The sequence below is a fragment of the Miniopterus natalensis genome, chromosome 11 (genome assembly GCF_054644295.1).
Source record: "Miniopterus natalensis isolate mMinNat1 chromosome 11, mMinNat1.hap1, whole genome shotgun sequence".
Lineage (NCBI taxonomy): Eukaryota > Metazoa > Chordata > Mammalia > Chiroptera > Miniopteridae > Miniopterus > Miniopterus natalensis.
The window spans coordinates 30787991-30807889 of record NC_142091.1 but is presented as its reverse complement, the minus strand read 5'-3'; the positions used below and the strand labels follow the sequence as shown (position 1 = coordinate 30807889).

General features: G+C 37.5%; 1 protein-coding gene across 1 annotated transcript in view; it reads right to left on the bottom strand.

Annotated features, from left to right (window-relative positions):
- The window catches only part of DLG2 (discs large MAGUK scaffold protein 2), a 1615022-nt gene that overhangs the window by 1423122 nt on the left and 172001 nt on the right, over positions 1 to 19899 (bottom strand). The window contains exon 3 of the mRNA XM_016206846.2: positions 19318 to 19463. Coding sequence (XP_016062332.2) covers positions 19318 to 19463 — 146 coding nt within the window. The remainder of the gene's footprint in view (positions 1 to 19317; positions 19464 to 19899) is intronic.

Genomic DNA, 19899 nt, shown 5'->3' with positions numbered 1-19899 from the left:
ACAACTAGAACAGTCCCATAATGAAGAGTCAACTCTATATCTCAATCCTATACATTTAAAGTAGAGGACCTTCCAGCCATATATCTACTGGCCTGTTAGAGTATCCCAGGCAAGTATCCGCTTCAATCTAGGTCTTACTCAGTTCCTTTCATTTACGAGCCCACTACTTCTTTTTTGGAATTATATTTGCATCTTGTTACTAAGCCTCCTGATTCTCAACTTCCCCCTTCTAAACTCCAGCTTGGATCTGCCCCACCTGCACTCTCTGCTTCAGACTGCCTCAGAAAATAAGTCTGGCCTAGTTCTTAGTCTACTGGCTAACATTTAGCTGACCTGCTCAGGCTTCTGAAATAGTAGAGAGATTCCAAATGAGATTGGATGAATATCGGATGGAATAAAAACATCATACATTGGATAAGGCCTTGGACTATTTGGATAATAAGATTCTTCAAGATTCTTAGGATTCCATAATACCTCAAGAGGCAAAAAGATTCAAGAGTACCGATTTTGACTTCATAATCTTCTACTACACTGTAAAATGTAGTAAATAATAAGAATAACTTCACAGGATTATTGAGAAAATTAAATGAGATACTGTAGGTAGGAGCTTGCTATATTGTTAATATGCTTAATAAATGTTAACTGTGCTTATCAGTGTTAATGTTAGGCCAGCAGCAAGTATGATGGTATCAGGTCCAACCCCAAATCCATCATGAACAGAGAAATAAAAATAATTAAATTAAGGTCTGCTCCTGATCTATTTTGTTTTGTGATTTGTGTCCAGGGACTGCCTAGGTATTGGCGAGGATATGGGGAAAAGGGAACCCTTGTGTACTGCCAGTGAGGTTGTAAATTGATACAGCCACTATGGAAAACAGTAGGGAGTTTCCTCAAAAAACTAAAAATGGAACTACATATAACTCAGCAGTTCCACTTCTGGGTATTTTTCCAAAGAAAATGAGGACAATCATTCAAAAAGATATATGCACCCCTATGTTCATTGCAGCTTTATTTACAATAGCCAAGATAAGAAAGCAGCCTAGGTGTCTATCAATAGATGAATGGATAAAGCAGATGTGGTACATATTTATAATGGAATATTAATCAGCCATAAAAAATAATGAAATCCTGCCATTTGTGGCAACATGGGTGAATTTAGATGGTATTATGCTAAGTGAAATAAGTAAGACAAAGACAAATACCATATGGCTTCTCTTACATGTGGACTCTAAACAAACAAATAAAACAAAACAAAAACAGACTCATAGAAACAGAGACCAAAAAGATGGTTACCAGAAGGGAGAAGGCGGGGATTGGTGAACAGAGGAAGGGGAATATAGTCAATAATACTGCGACAAGTTTGCCTGGTGACAGATGATTACTACACTTAGTGGGGTGATCACATTGTAAGGTATAAAAATGTCGAATCACTATATTGTACACCTGAAACTAATATAACCAATATAATATCGGGTACCAACTATACTTAATTTTAAAATGTTTTAAAGAAATGGGCTGCCTAGGATTGAATTCCAGGTCTTCTATTTACTAGCTGTATGACCTTGCGCAAATAATTTAAACTTTCTGCACCTTAGTGTATTCATCTATAAAATTAAAGTAGTAATAAAACCTATCTTGTATGACTGTGATGACAATTAAATGACTTAATATATGTAAAATGCTTAGCTAACCTCCTGTGTTATATGAGTTAGATATTATTAAAATGTGTTAGTACTTACATCAGTCAGGGTTCTGCAGAGAAACAGAAGCAATAGGAGAGAAACATTGACAAAGAGAGATTGATTTTAAGGAACTGATTCTTGCAACTGGCATGTCAGAAATCTATAGGGTTGACCAGCAGTCTGAAAACTGAGGCAGGAATTGGTGTAGCAGCCTTCAGGCAAAATTCTTTCTCTGGGAAACAGTAGTTTTTGCTCTTAAGGCCTTTGGCTAATTGCATGAGTACCACCCATGTTATCAAGAGTAATCTCCTTTACTTAAATTCAACTAGTTGTAGATGTTAACCGCATGTAGCACGTAGTGAAATACTTTCACAACAACATCTACATTAGTGTTTGATTAGATAACTAGGAACTATAGCCTATCCAAGTTGATACAAAACTTACCATCACAGTACTGTAAAGAAATCTCATGAAGATTATATATTATTACACATTTTTAAGAAATTAGTTTAGCCAATCATCTGAGGCATTAATATTAGGCTTTGGGTTTATGACTCACTCTTGTAAACACTATACAAGAGAACTCCTTAGAATTCCTTGCTATGTTATATAATTAATATAACATCTGGTATTATATTAATTGATTCATTTTTCACCAGGTTGTGGAGGATGACCACAACATATTTCAAAACAAAACAACTTCTCTCCTTAAATAAGTAGCAAAGGGTTCTTCATATGTTAAGGCAAGATCTTATGTTATTTACTTTCAACCACAGCTTATACACATAAATAAGTCACATTTACTTAAATAATAATGAAATTATAACTGACAACAGTAATATCTGTGAAAATTTCAGAAAATGTTTAACTAATAGTACATTAATGTAGATTTTCTAGTGTCCAAAACACCCTGGAACTACCATCTAATTCTGTTCTATAACAGTGTTACAAGTTGAATAATCATATATCTGAAATTTTCTGAAACACTCTCAATTTCAATTACTTCACCCTGTTTCCAAATGTTTTTATAGTTTGAAAACTATGGCCCTTTAGATGAGACATATATTTATAATCTATTTATCCAATGAACATTTACTGATCAGCTACTATATATAGTAATCTGGACTAGCACCAAAAGGATAAAAAACCACGTATACAGGATACAGTCCCTGACTCCGTAATATTGTAGAGGAGTTATAACTGGCTCACAAATAACTATAATACAATGTGAAAAGTGCTAAGCTCTCTAAGGGAAAATATTGCTAAGCTGACTTGAAGCAAGAGTATACTTCTTGATCAGAATATCAAGTCCTTTTAAGGTTTCCACATAAAGCCCTCCATCGACAGGGTCTAAGGCAGGTAAACTTTCTTAGATCTACTACCGTGCTATACAGGCAGCATTACATCAAGCTTATAGAGTATGAAGACTTTGAAACATTTTTCACTGCTACATTTTATTATCAAGTTATTGATAGTCCCACCTCACGAACAAATCTCACTCCCTCACCATAACATTTTCAGAGTTGGGTTGACCTCCATTTAATGTAAGCTCCCTTCTCTATGGGAGCAAAACATTAGGGAGCCTGAAGCCTGCTCTCTCTTTTATGCCTGGATGCTCTCCCTGCTGAATAAGGGATGGAATTGTAAAAATCACATAATTGCAAAAATGGCAGAAAATAAATTTTTAAAAGAGAACAAGTTATTAAAGTGGGTAAGCAATTAACCCAAATCAAGTCTGCAGCAGGAAAGAAGATAGTCTCTACAACCTAACCAATCTCTCCGAGACTGCTAAAGGCACAGTAACATCTCTGACTGTGAGAGCAACACAATCTGCTGATAAAGCTCAATGCACAGGGAAGAATGTGGAACTACATGAGATCATGTTAGCCTGTAATTATCCCATAAGATGCCACATAATGAGTACTTTAAAGGACAGAGTGAGCCGTGGACCACCAGGACTCATTTCTGTACTTTTAACAACCTCCTTCAGAATTTTACCTTGGACGAGGGACCTTTTCTCTGAGTCAGCCAGGAGATTATAGCACAGGCTTCAAATATAATACATATATATTTAGCAAAACAGCATATTTTCCTGACATCAAGGAAAATACAGTTAATCATCAACATTTATTGAATATTTACTGCCTAACAGGCTCTGAACCATATTGTCACTGTCAGAATAAACACAATACTCGATATCAGGATGCTTACAACATAACAGTTGAAGCACTTGAGCCACTTGTTCTAACACAATATGATGAACACTCTAACAGCGGCCTGAACAGCACAAAAGGAGATGAATTTACTCTACAGGAAAGAAGAATTTGCTCTACTTGAGGTCATTATAAGACTGGTGACAGACAAACAGATCTTTGAAAGATTAAATAAAAAACTTCCAGATGAAAACAAAGGGAGACAGAAGAAATTATAAGAACAAGGCTTAATCAAGGCTGAACTTAAGTTTGGGCCAGGCTCTAAGGCTATGCTAAGCTAAGGACACGAAACAACAGTCAATGAACAAGGAGCAGCAACAGGCAGTTTTTCAACATTGGACTGTGGAGGTTGAGTTAAAAGAGGAAAGACCCGATTATGAAGATCAGTTAGAAGCCTGTTGCCAAGTCTTAGTAAGATTCCCTGAAAGCCTGAATTGTATCAGTGGCACTGGGAATGGAGAGAAAAATCAAACTTAGACAAATTTTGAAGTGATTAGTATTAGTGGAATGTTACAGTTAAATATCTTTGCACCATCTCAATAATAGATCCTCTAAGGTCCAGTATTTCTAGTATTAATGTGATCCGATTTTATTACATTTGGATGATATTAGGTAAAAAATTGAAGTACTCTCTCTATTTTATATCATAGTGTTACAAGTTCAGCTAGAGTCCTCCAAAGGAAAATATCACTGCAAATTATTCATAGACAAATACTGAGTAACATTCAATCTCAGCAAAGTAACCACCAGCTCTGTAAGTTACTCACAGGCCTCCATAGGTCATTAATTTTGTAATCAGGATTTTCCTTTCTTTTACACATTAGTTTGAGTGTGTTCTCTAAATTTAACATAAGTCTCTTCATTGTAAATCAAGTTACTACCCATGCGAAATAATACCTGTAAAGAAAAATCTACTATCCTCAGGAAGAGTAATGCATAGTTGTCCAGGTATCCAGTTGGGTATTTCCTAATGTGACAGCCACCTAATTGGTCTCCCTGCTACCAGTGTCTCCCTTGTCTGATCTATGATACATGATGCTGCCAGCTCAATCTTCCTCCGCATAGCTGATAATGCCACTTCCTTGCATGAAAACTTTCTATAGCTCACAACTGCCTAAAGAGGTCTAAACTCTGTAGCATTGTAATTAAAGCTCTCAGTCAAACAGCTAGACTCACCTAATCGGTCTTATCACTCTTGGCTTCCCTGTCTGCTAAGCCTGACTACTCACTATTCATAAAACCTTTCCCATCTTTTCCTGGGAAGGAGCATGGGATGGCAGGCACATGTTTATTAATTCCCAAGACACCACATTTTACTGTGTGAGGCTTAGTTTCATCTTCTTCAAATTAGAAATAATATCTCCCTACTGCCGCAAAATCCTATTTATTTATTTATTTTTATATATCTTTATTGATTTCAGAGAGAGGAAAGGAGAGGGGGAGAGAGATAGAAACATCAATGATGAGAGAGTCATTGATTGAGCCCGCAACCCAGGCATGTGCCCTGACAGGGAATTGAACCCCGATCGCCTGGATCCTGGGTCGATGCCCAACGGCTGAGCCACGCCCGGCCGGGCAAAATCCTATTTAAAATAAGGTGAGCAATCGATCAAAAAAATTCCTTTCTGGATTGCTATAGAGATTAAGAGATAATATACAGGGTGGGGCAAAAGGAGGTTTACAGTTGTGAGTACAAGATCTCTCATATTACAATTTATTAATGATTGTATTATTCTCCATTCGAACACCTTTGCATACCTAGCTCTTCAACCTAAGTCTTAAGCATCACACAAAGACCAGTGCAGAAGTACCTAGCCACTAAGCCATTTCTAATATCCTCGTGAAGATTAATTAGCCCTGCTCTTCTATAGTGTAATGAGAACATTACTGGCTTGAAAGCAAATTCCTGACTCCATCACTTTCTCACAATATGATCCTGGACAAGTTGCTTATCCAACAGCTTCCTCGTTTCTAATACAGATAGTGACATCGACGCTACCTGGCTCACTAAGCCATTATAAGAATCGACTAAGATAAGCGATATCTTTTTAATTTCTTATTTTTTTTACTATTGACAGTATTACAGATGTCAGATAAGCGCTATTTTTAAAAAGGCATGATGGTCTGTACATATGAGACACTGTTCCTCCCACTACAGTATAAGATCAATTAAAGAGCCTTAGTCTTCCTTGTCTTTGTCACTGATATAAAGAAAGATATCAGGTCCAAGAAGAATAAAATAACTAGTAGTCTCCGGGTCAGGAAGTGGAAGACTGCAAGAAAGAAGGAATCTAGTAAAAGGGAGCGTCACAGAGAGCTGAGCAGAACTGGAGCTGGGAAAGAAAAACATGCTCCTGAGGTTGGCTGTTACATACCAACCAACGCGTGCAGGGTGACAGCCTCAAGATGCTACACAAACGTGAAGACACACAGCTGATGTTCTGTCAGTGATAAGGGGAAGGACAGAAAGGAGGGAAACAGAGGAAAGTGAGGGAGAAAAGGCAAGGGAAGCAGTGCTTCAGTCCTTACAAGAGCTGGTTTCTGTGCCTCTTGCCAGGCTGGTCTAATAAAAAAATAAATTAACTAGTAGTTAAAGCCTATGTTTGAAACTACCCACTTCTTTTTTAAGGTTCCCTTTCCCTGATTGTGCCTTTTCTCAACAGTCCACATTTCTCCCATCTCCCATTTATCATCGTTTAGTTCCTTCCCACCATTACCTGGGTCAGGTAATTACTCTTTTTCCACTCACACTCTCAAATAAACAAATAAATTAACAAACAAAAAACAAAAGAGAAAAAGAGAAAAAAACCTACTGCTCTTATTTAAATGTCAATATGTAGCTCATTCAAAGGCCTCCTGACAGCTTTATTGCATTGCCCGACAGCAGGTATGCACACTTTAACAGGGGCTACTATTACTCTCTCTCTCCTTCAGCCCCAAAAATATCCACGGAGAGGATGCCAAGGAAGAGCAAGGGGCGTGTGAGAAGATATTTAAGCCCTGTATAGCGATGATGGTGAGATTATCTTATAGTCACATACTGCTTTTGCTTTGCAAGATGCCTCCTCATCTGTTATTTGATCTGAACTCCCAGGGAGGACTGATGAAAAAGGAAAATAAAATGCTATTTTTACCATACATTTTAATATAATGCAACCTTACAAAATCCAGGTTTCAAAGCTCACTTATATACATTCTTTTATTTGATTCTCCCTTCCATGGAGCACTTCTCCCTTAATTGATGAGAAAAGCTAGACGCAGAGACATGAAAGAACTTTCCACAAGATCATCATCAATACAGCTGCTATTTATGGATTATTTACTAGGTTCAGGAACTGTACTATAAGCACTTTATATGCCTTGCATATTAATCATTCTCCACAACAATCTTACATGGCAAATATTATTATTTTAACAGTTCGCAGATAAAGGAATTGAAGTTCAAAGGGGTGAAGTCATTTGACCATGGCTACACAACTAACAAACGGCAAAACCAAAATTCTAACACAGAGCTCCCAGGCGGTGCTTGATTTTTCTGTTATGCCAAACTGCCTCTGTCTTGGCCCGTGCTGTGACTGCAACGTGGCTCAATAATTAATTGTTCAGTGGTATAAAAATGCTTTCTTTCTGTTACCAAGTTAGACTTGCAGGCTTGAGCTCAGCAACTCAAACTCTGTGGGGAAAAATACACTAAAATATAACATTTTTAAAGCAAACGCAGGGAAGATGTTACGTCCACTTCTTTCACAAAAGAATAAAAAATAGTTAAGCAAAAACTCATATAACTGGGGGCTACAAACCCGTTAACATAATATTGAGCAGTAAGAATTTTATCACATTATATGCTGAAGAAGTGAAGAGATCTCTCCCTTCTGGGTACCTGACATGAAAGTTCAAGAACTAGATGTTGAAGCTTACATTTTAAAAATATTCCCAGGCTGAAGGCAAATAGGTAAATGTCATTCACTTTTAAGACAAGTAAAGGCCAAAACCTTTGACCTTCAGGTCTTTTAAAGTACATATTATTAAAATACGTCAAAGCTTTACTTTGGGGACTCATCTGATTTTGTTTCAAAGTAGAAATCCATCATTGGGAGGCTACAGGAACCCCCATAGGATCCAAAACAATGGCCTCATTATCCTTGCTACCCACCTCAATATACACTAAATATTTTATGTGTGTGTGTGTGTGTGTGTGTGTGTGTGTGTGCGTGTGTGTGTGCTAGGTATGCTCCCACTACAGGACCTTCACACAGGCTGATCCTTCCATCTGATATGCTGATATGCTTGGTCTTCCCCCACATAATCTCATGGATAATTCTGTTACATCTTCCATGGTTTTGCTCAAATATCACATTGTCTTTGAGGCCAACAATGACCACTCAATTAAAATTGCTTTCCCTTGTAACCTTTCAACCAGATTTATTTTTCCCACAGCAGTCCTCACATATTCATGTATTACATACTTCATTTAATCTTAATAATTGCTTACTGTTGGCTGGTCACTTCCCTCTTCCTTAAGAGTCTTCCATTGGGCATGTGTAGGGATAGAGGGGAGATGAAAAAGAGTTTCTCTCCATATCTTTGTGAAATGGTAATATGGAAAGTTCATGCTACCAAATAAGGTTCAGGGGAACAGCCAATTAAATAATATGAACCTCATTCTAAAAACCTCTGTAATCGGTACTCCTGATCTCTCCAGCTTCTCCTCTCCCCTTTTATTTTCTTTGTTATTATTATTATTTTTTAAATACATCTTTATTGATTTCAGAGAGAGAGGAAGGGAGAGGGAGAGAGTTAGAAACATCGATGATGAGAGAGTCATTGATCGGCTGCCTCCTGCATGCCCCCAATGGGGATCAAGCCTGCAACCAAGGCATGTGCCCTGACCAGGAATCAAACCTTGATCTCCTGGATCCTAGGTTGATGCTCAACCTCTGAGTCACACCCGCCCAGGGTCCTCTCTCCTTTTAATAACAGAACGGCTCTAAAGAAATTTGTATTCCAAGGAATAACTCTCATTATGGAAATGGAAGTAGACTGAACCAAGCATGATCATATCAGAAGACGACTGTGAGAAGTACTGCCAAATGACAAGCTATGGAGAGTCAAACCAGAATTAGCTTATATATGGAGAAACATACTATACATACTATCTTGGGAATATTGCAGACTAGGTTTGTCTTGGGTTGTGCGTTTCTTTAAAACCAACCTTAGAAGAGATAATAGATCTGTAAGGAAGAGCCAGAGGTGAAGCAATAGAGACTAATACCTATAAAATATTTAGAAGAGTGCTTGGCACATAAGTAACTCTATATATATGTTTACTATTATTATCTATATTTCTAATTTGTATTCTATAATAAGCAATTTTTATACAAACTTCCACTGGATAAAAAAATAGCTAGATGGAAATATACCAAATTGTTACCAGTAGTTATTTTAAGGGTGCAAATTAAGCTTGCTCTTCCTACTTCCCCTACCTACCTTAATGTATTCTACACTCCAGTCAAACAAAACTAGCTGTAATCCCCATATACCCTATACTTGATCATTTCTCTGACCTAACCCGGGCCATTCTCTTTGCCTGGAATGTCCTTTCTACCTATTTCTACACATTCTATCCATCCTTCAAGGCATCCTTTAAGGCAATAACAGCAGATAACAATTACTGAGTTCCTACTCTGTGCCAGGCACTATATTAAGCACATTATATAGATAATCTTATTAATAAGTTCAAAGTCCTTTAAGGTAGATACAATTATTATCCCTGCTTTATTGATTAGGAACCTAAGGTTTAGAATGGTTAAATACCTTATTCAAGGTCAAATAGCTCGTGAGTGGTAGAAGTAAGATACATAAACCCAGACTTATTTGACTACAAAGTCAACACTTCAGTCACCATCCCTGTGGAATAATCCTTTTTTTCTCTCTATTTTGTTTGTTAGTTTATTTTGTTCATTAGATTCCTCATATAAGTGAAATCATAGGATACTTGTATGCCTCTGACTGGCTTACTTCGCTTGGCATAATACTCTCCAGGTCCATCCATGCTGTCACAAAAGGAAAGAGATCCTTCTTTTTTATAGCCCTGTAATATTCCATTATGTAAATGTGCCACAGCTTTTTTATCCACTCATCTACTGAAGGTCATTTGGGCTGCTTCCAAATTTTGGCTACTATAAATCATGTTGCAATGAACATAGGGGTGCATATATTCTTTCAAATCAGTGTTTTGGTTTTCTTTGGATATATTTCCAGAAGTTGGATTGTGAGATCATAAAGCAGTTCCTTTTTTATTTTTATTTTTTGAGGTAACTCCATACTGTTTTCCACAGTGGCTGCACCAGTCTGCATTCCAGCCAACAGTGCACGAAGGTTCCTTTTTCTCCACTTCTTCGACAAACACTTGCTTTTTGTTGATTTATTGATGATAGCCAATCTGACAGGTATGAGGTGGTATCTCATCCTTAAAAGTCCAGACTCTCAACAGAAGGACAAGTTCCTTGAGGTCAAAGTCAATGAAAAAATATCTTTTTTAAACCTTAGTCTCTAACAGTGAATGTATCTAGCACAGAGCCTAACAAAATACAGTAACTTAGACAATAAATATTTAAATGAAAGAATTAATGGATGAGTGAGTCATTCCATCAGCTGTCACTTGAACTATGTATTTATTCTAAAAATAGAGCTAGCTCTCATGGGAAGATTCAGATGGCCCTTGCTAAAAATGTAGAGCAAACTTCATTATAGTTGTGCTTTGGAAAAATTGCTCTAAGCCAAAATAACATAACTAAACTTTTCAACAAATTATTGATAGAATGGGGAGGGGGGAGGTAATATTCTATGTGCTGGAGAAAAGGCAATAAACAAAATAGACAAAACCCCTTGCCTGCATGAAGCTTAGATTTCTTTGAGAAGGAAAACTGACATTTAATTTTTGTGAGAATCTGAGAGATAGATAGGCTCAGTAATTTTCCCAAAGTCACACAGCCAGTAAGTGGTGGAGCCTGGATTCAAACCCAAATGGTCTGAATTATAAAGTGCTTTCTCTTAACAACTCGGTTATAATGTCTCTCTGGTGGATAATGATATGAACAAAAACAAAGCGGGGAATGGTAACAGTGTCGTGCAGTGAGAAGGCATTTTAAATAGAATGCTCGCAGAATCACTGAGAAGGTGACATTCAAGGCTTGAAAGAGGTGACTCCCCCACACCATGCAGATATCTGGAGGAATAGCATTTCAGGCTAAGGACAAGCAAGTGCAGAGATTCAAGGCTGTATGTGTTTGAGGAGCAGTAAGGAGGCTGGGGAAGCTGAACTGGAGAGAGTGAGGAGGGGGAGAATTCAGATCAGAGAGATAAGTGGGGTCACAAAAGGTAGGGCTCTATAAGCCATTTAAGGAGCTCAGCTTTTACTCTGAGTGGGGAGATACTGGGAGGTTTTCACAAAGGAGTGACATGCTATGTTTTATGTTCTACCGGAAGTGCTAAAGACCTTCCCTCTCTGAAGGTTTCTAGATTGCATGTACACTGTTGGAAAATAGGACAGTAGAAAACCAATCACTTAAAATTATGTTAAATATGACGTAGTATCATAGTATACGCTATAAAAGTCCAATCTCATTTTTCTATCATTTATGGCTTATTTTATAGCAAAAACAGAGTGTAGAAATATTATCAGAGTAAAAAAAAAAAAAAAATTAAAGAACTACTGAGTTGAACTGAACGGGAAGATGTGCATAATTTTTCACAAATATCTTTTTTTTTAAATAGTTTTATTTTTTAATATATCTTTATTGATTTCAGAGAGAGGAAAGGAGAGGGAGAAAGAGATATAGAAACATCAATGATGAGAGAGTCATTGATCAGCTGCAGCCCACAACCCAGGCATGTGCCCTGACAAGGAATCGAACCCCGATCGCCTGGATCCTAGGTTGATGCTCCACCACTGAGCCATGCCCGGCCGGGCACAAATATCTTTTAGAAACAAACTTTTCACATGGTACAAACTTCCAGATATAAGATAAATAAATACTGGACATGTAATGTGTTAGATGAGTCAGGGACAGAAACCCAGGTACAGAAATCCGGATATGGAGACTCACTAGGGCAGGAAACACTGGATGCCCAGGAAGGGAGAAAACTGGGAAAACAAGAACCTTGCCCCCAGGGTAACCTATCCTCCCCTGGTACATCACTGGTCATGCAGTTTACACCCCCTAAGCAGTTCCTCCCAAAAGATAACATCTAGGCCTCAGTTGTATTCAGCTCCAGGCCCAGAAAAGCAAAATATCAAAATCAGGTAAGTGGTGCTGTGGCTACCGCAGGACCAGATACATTGACTAATGACCCCCTGCCCTGGCGCCAACAATCAGTGGAGACCATGATCCTGAAAGAGCACCACTGGAAAGCTGATGAATATTCTACTGAGGCCCTCCCCTGAGACCTCCCCTAAGATTCCCACCAGCAAGAGAGAGATAATACGCTCAGGACAAAGGACCCAGAGGAAGCTCCCCACCAGGGAAGCATTTCTATCCCTCCAAGGGGACCCCATGAGACTTGCAACTAGGGGAGCAATGGGCAGTAGCAGCTCATCCAGGGTTTTCCCTTGAACCTGTCTCCAAGGGCCCTTCTCTCTCTGACTCCTCAGTGAGCCCAAGCAGCCCAGCCTGGGCTCTCCTGTTGCTGCTTCTATGCTCTTCCTTGTTTCACTGTCCCAAGTATATTTCTGCTGCCATCATGGACCCAGTATCTTTTGGCTCAGTGCTGTGTAGCCCTTTCCTTTGGGTATCCCCATCCCCTTATAATAAATTTAATTTTTCTTTATTCACCTGTCTGAGATGGCTATTTAGCCTGCCCAGGCACCACCAATCTTCACCTTTCATAATGTACATGATGACTATAGTCAGCACTGCTTTCTGGTATATTTGGAAATATAAATCCCAAGAGTTCTCATCACAAGGAAAAAATATTTTTTCTTTTCTTTTTTTGTAGCTATATGAGATGATGGATGTTAATTATTATGATAATAATTTCACAATATATGTAAGTAAAGTCATTATGCTGTGTACCTTAAACTTACACAGTGCTGTATGTCAATTATATCTCAATAAAACTGGGGGGGGGGGTACTTTTTTGAGACTTAGGCTTTACTTTATTTTTTCCTGTTTTTTAGAACCTGATTATGGGATTTCTATACACTATCCTCTTTACCTCATAGCAAATTTTCCTATAGCAAACCAGACATTAAAATTCAAGTTGCAGGATATATGCTACTATCAAAGCAGCGAGTCTTTCTGCATGTGTTGCTGAAGGATAGAGTGATTTACTAACAATGGCTCCTCGAAGATCCTGTTTACCCTAAACATCCTACATTTGAGTTGCTGTGGTAGAGACCCCCCCAGAACTTCCAGGGGGTATAAGAACAGAAAGCACAGACACCATAGTCTTGTTTTTAAGTTAAAAAGCTAGTCCAGGTATAAGACTGGAAAGGCTGACAAGAGTAAGCAAGTCAAATGGAACATGTTGATCCCCAATAACATAGCACGCTCCACCTCTCTCTGACCAAAAATCTCTTATTAAAGAGGGAGAGAAAAAGCTTAGAAGAGAAAAAGGAAACTTTGATGAGAATCACTTCAACTTGTATACTTCTCCCAGCCCTAAGCCTTTAAAGAAGTCCCCTGATCCCGTTAGGGCACAAGGCAATAAAGGAGAAACAGTGGTAAAGGAATATTCAGGTAGAAGATCCTGAGCAGCCTCACAAAACCCCATTGTGCCCCAAGAAGAGTAGGAAGCAATCAAATGCTTATTTTGCTACTATTTTGCCCATGTGGACATGAGATACATAGAAGAAAATTTTAAAAAGGAAAAGTGAAGCTTTGTGGTTGGAATGAAGAGGAGGAACAGATGGTAGAATGGACCTTATAGCAAGAGACCAGGTAGAAACACACGCATCTCAGCTGCAAATGCCAACATAAGCCCAATGAATCCTAAAAATTAGAAAGGAAATGTCCCAATAGGAATGTTCTCATAGTGGATGCTGATTGATGACAATGATGCTTCCCTGCATATCTCCCCCACCAACATCATTCAATTACTCACTAGTCATTGAGGCACTGTCCTCGGCACAGTGATAGACAATATCACATGATGTCTCTGCTCTCACTGAGATGCTGTAGCAGAATGTATGCACCAGGGAAGTGTTCCCTCTGAAGAAAAAAGATGGTCTAGGGAAAGTGGGGAAGTGACTAAGAGGAAAGCAAAGATAGTTTGAGAGAACCCAGAACTTACTAAGATCATGTTTTTGCTGCTTGGCAGATTCAAAGCGTAATACTAAGATCATGTTGGTTTACAGAAAAATAAAGTTAAAATTTCTATGCTGTATTAGAGTTCTTTAAGATTCCTCTGTGCCAGGTACTGTAGATACTTGGTGTGTAAGGGTGCCATTCCTTGTGGAGCCTCCTACTGGGGGTGGCAGACACCTCCTTGGCATTAAAATATCACTGACATCTTGCGGCCGGAAGCCATTTGATGGCTAGATGTCCTGAAAACACCCAATCTAATGGTTATTTGAGCTGAACTTTTCATTCTTATGCTATCAGGTTTTGTCTTTACATTGCCAAAATAGGTCAAGAGTTTGAATTGACTCTACTAACAAAAAAATACAGAACACTAAGTTAAAACCCAGATTCATAAAATGAAATCATTTCAATCAATTAATCATACGAGTAAGCTGCAGTTGTAAGAGGATACTTCCTTTTGCACTCTCCTGCATTATCAAAGATTTTTAAAAGCTATGGATGTCTAAAAAACCCTTTTTAAAATAAATGCACCAGCACATATATAACCTACCAGAAAGTAATATCCCACTGGTGCATCCATTGCCTTAAGTGTTTTTGAAACTTCTGTTTCTAGAGCTAATGTAGCAGTTGCATAAGAATATCATTCTTATTGCTTCAGAGGATATTATCCATAACTTCCTTTGCCAGCTTTGATCAACTGAGGCACACCAGTTGCTTCTCCATTTAAATCTGCATCCTGGGGATATCCAGCTAAAACAACCAAAAAAAGAGATACATATTGGAATAGGCAAGGAGTCCAATGGCCAGAACGAACTTGGAAACCAGAGGATGCTTAGAGGGCCTTCTTTTTTGTTCAACATATATTTATTGAGCCCACTGTGACAAACAATTTGATGGGGCCAAGGAATCAGAGATAAGGGAGATCTACGATTGCTGCCCTTAAAGAGCTTACATGTCCTTCCCGGCTGCTTTAAATAAACTCAGATTGTTCAAAGGAAGAGACACAAGGTGAGAATTAAAAAAACATAACAAGCATTTGCAATAAATCATTAGAATCTACCCATGCTGTTGTTGCTATTCTAAGCTTTTCTGGTTATGAACTTCATTTTGACACCATTTCTCAATTACTGTTCTTCATATAGACCATTTTAGCAAATTTGGACTCAAGTTTAAAATGTTGACTTTGGAAAGCCAACCCCTGCAGGACAAAATCCTCAGTTATCTTAGCTCAGTACCCTGAGACCCCCAAATAAAAGCTACTTTTCCCTGTGCTCACCTTCATCTTCAATAACAAAGACCAGCCAGACCTGGCTCTTTGCCTCATGTAGCCCATCAAGGAAAAGCAGACTCCCTTCAGAAGCACAATAATTGGAGTTAGTGCACATTCATGCTCTGATGTTTTGGATATAACTGGTCAATGTTCGAATCACCATAGGCTGAGGACTTCCTAAACAAGATTTTAAGATGCATAAAATAGTTTTTTAAAACCTTTAAAATCACATTTAGGAAAATCTACATTAACTCTGTCTTGCCTATCCTGATTTTGACATTGAAAAATAAATGGCTAAAACCCTATGTGGATTTTTTTTCGTCATTCATCCTTATATTGCTGGCATCTGTTCATAAACCAATTAAAAGTCCTGGCAACACTTAAGAAGAGCAGCAACACCTATTGATGGGATGGATGTAAAGTAAAATTGCACCAGCATGCCTTGTCAGTGGAGATGGGAAAGGTGAAATAAGTCTGGCAACACTTAATCACATTAAGTATGCATGCCCTTGGAGCCAATAATTACACCCCTGAGAATACATCCTATAGAATAAAAGCATCCATAAATTAGGATGTACATGCAATCGTCAGATTGCAGCATTCATAATGGCAGAAAACTGGAAACAGTAAATTCTTATCGACAGGGGAATGATTGAATAAGTTATGATATTCCCACAGTATGAAAGTATACATCCATCAGAAAAACGCATCAAAGCTATACCAGACAACCTGAAAGACATTCATATAACATGAACATTTTTTCAGAAACAATTCCTTTCCACAATTCTGACTGCACATATATGTATGCAGGCTCCCGTATGAAGATACATATATGTTTCCCATATACGTGTATATAGTTTATATATGATTACATATTATAAGAATTATATGAGTGCAGAAAGATAAAACACATTAAGTTGTTGAGATGGGTTATCTTGTATGTGGGGAGGGTAGAGCTAATGCAGCGTGAGCAGGAAGTGAGTGAAAGGGGAGATAAGCAAAAAATGGAAAAGTTAAACAAAAAGAACTGTATTGACAATAAAAAGTATATATTTGATCATTTATGCAAAATGAGGTGTATGTGTGGGACTATTCATCTAGAAATGGACAAAAAATAATTTTTAAAAATTCAAAAGGAGCAAATATCAAAGCAATAAGAGTCTAGAAAAAAAATATAGGCGAAAAGTTAACTAATCTTGGAATGGGGAAGAAAAAGCAAAGAAAATATGAAAGAGAAAAAGGTGGTAGATTTTATCACCTAAAAATTAAAAATATTTTGAATGTCAAAAAGCACTACTGTATAAGAAAAATTAATACCAATCAACAAATGAAAAATATTGCAAAAGTCATGACAAGATAACATATTTCACAAATAAAATGCTCTTGCAAGACAATAAGAATTCTAGCACCACAGAGAAAAAAGCTTAAGTGAATCACAAATATATATACATATCCAGAAATTATAATAAAAACAGTTTCAATAATAAACAAATAATTACAATCTAAAGCATTAAGTAACAAACTTTATTAATTTAACAGATTTTAACAAATAATTAATTCTACTAAGGGTATATGTAGATATGCCTTTTCAAACACTGCTGGAAGCACCTTTTTGCAAAGCACTGACAATTTTGTATCAAGAGCCTTAAAAAATGTCAGTATTCTTGCACTCAGTAGTTTTGTTTATAAATTCAGCCCTACTAAAATAATCAGAAAAGACACAGTGGTTTATATGCATGGATATCCATTTCAGCATTATTCATAGAGGAAATTGGAGATAGCCTAAATATTGAATGGAGAATTGCTTAAGTACGTTCCAAATTATAGAATATTATGTAGCCATTAAGATACTTTTATTACTATTTAATGACATGATATGGGTAAATACTATTAGTGTAGAATTAAATTTAAAAGTCATAAGAATACCTTACATGCTTTTGTCCCAATTTTATGTATAAATATTCATACAGGAAAAAAAAAGAACACTAAAAAAGTAAAAATAATTACTTCCAGATTCATAAACTTCACATAGTTAGCATCTATTAATTAACACGTTATCATCATTATTAACCTTTTCTTCAAGTATAATCATTAGACTCGATCTTACCCAGTTTCCAAATCTTCTGAGCAGGACAGAAAGTGTATCACAGGTCTCAGTCTTCACAATCCAAAGATTCAGCAACCCAACTGCTAAGGATTAGCATGAGGATTCCATATAGCTTCTAAGTCAGCCACACAACCCCAATCTTGACAGGTTGTGTGTGTGTGTGTGTGTGTGTGTGTGTGTGTGTGTGTGTCTGGTACTGCTTACTTCCTGCCTTCAAAGTAGGCTGTCACTTAAAAATAGCATTGATTTGTCCCTGCCTCTATTAATCCTCAGTAATTAACCTGAGACATGCCTCTTCAACTTGCCTTATTACTCTTTGGTAACTGTTAGTTTCAACAGTAGTCTCCAAACTTTTTGATCCCATTATCCTATCTGCAAAACCTTTTGAGCATACAACTCTAATAACTCTATATTTATTTTTAAATGTTAACATAGTATATGTCATAAATTATCCAAATATTAAAAATTATAAAGAATGTGTTTTAAAAATAGAAATATGGAATCTATTATTTTATTCCTACACCCCAATAGATCATTTTATTTATGCCCCAGTGTATATGGTCCTGCTATGGAGATCACAGGCTTAGGCCACACTCTTCAATTACACTATCCATCTCTTTCCCCCAGTACACCTGGAACCACGTCCTGAAATTCCAGATGACTTAGATTTGAGTCAACTCAAATTGTGACAATATTCATAACAGAACTCACTTGTCTAATGTGAAGTCATGTCCTTTTCATGCCCTATTTTATCTTTAGCAAAATCTGTATTTTCATAGATAAATAATATATACAGTAACAAAAGAAAAATAAATGTCCTAAATTCAATTACATTAGGCCAGAGGGTAGGAGCACAAGTGAAGGGAAGTTAATCAGTTAACAGTCATAGACCAAAACCAACAAAAGACTGCTCATAGTCCTGAATGTATGTTGAAACTTTGAATCAACACGCCGGTAGCTATCTAGAAAACACAGCCAACCACCAAACACCACTGAATTTTGCTTATGCATGAACATTCTGGATTACCGCTCACAACCAATTCAGAAGCATCAAATACATCTTCCTCGTGGACTATTTACATTTCCCAGAACGTTCCCTGCTTCACATTTTCCCACCCACCCCACTTATTTATAACCAATGAAAATTTTTTATTTTTATTTTATTTTATATTTTGTATTTTTTTTAATTTATCTTTATTGTTGAAAGTATTACAGATGTCGCCTTTTTCCCCCCATTAATCCCCTCCACCTGGCATCTGCCCCTGCCCTCACCCCCTACCCAGGCCTTCTCCACACTATTGTCTTTGTCCATGGGTTATGCATATATGCATATAAATTCTTTGATTAATCTCCCCACATTTTCCCAACCACACACACCCTCCTGCCTTCCCTCTGAGATTCGTCAATCTGTTCCATGCTTAGATGTAAATTCTGTTAAAATAACAGGCACCTTTCTTCCCCAAACTCATTGTATAAAAGAGTTCCATCAACCCCAGGACAGTGGGCATGTTTGTCTTCTCCATCTAGCCCTGCTGCTGACAGTTTAACTGCATGCCCCAGGACCTGGTTCCTTTCCTGGCTAGCATGTGGCTCAATAACCCTTTTGTTCAGAACAACTTTAACAGTAAGGTATAATTACATTTTTAGTATTAGTGTTGCCATTTGTTAATAATGATTACTATTTCTTTACTGGCATAAGTGATAACATTATTTAGTTCTTTCAAAAGTTTCAGTGGTATACCTCTGCAGACTTTTGAAGGTTATCATGGCATGGAGCAAGAAGGGATGTCTTCTCCCACTTCTGTGCAACTTGATTGGCTTCTTCTATCTTCTGTTCACAACTTTTTTGAGAATTCAGTAATGTCACCTCATAAAATTCTTGAATATCTGTGAAGAAAATGTAAGGAAAGAATCAAAATGTCATGTATCACATCATAAACAGTTTCTGCATGCATGTGTATATGGAAAATCTTGCTGATTAAAAGAAGTGCATAGCCCTGGCCAAGTGGCTCAGTTGGTCGGAGGGTCATCCTATGCATCAAAATGTGGTGGGTTCAATTCCAGGTCAGTGCACTCACAGGTGGCACCAACGGATGTTTCTCTCTCACATCAATGTTTCCCTCTCTCTCTCTCTCCCTCCCTCCCTCCCTTTCTAAAAATCAATGAAAACATATCCTCGGATGAGAATTTTTTTCAATTGTCAAGAAAAGAAGTGCATAAATGTGTATCCCAAAGGAAAATAATAAAAATAGAGGAAATACTGAAAATTGCATTTCTGCCTGCCTGCATGAGAATTCTTACAACAGCTTTATTCATAACTGCA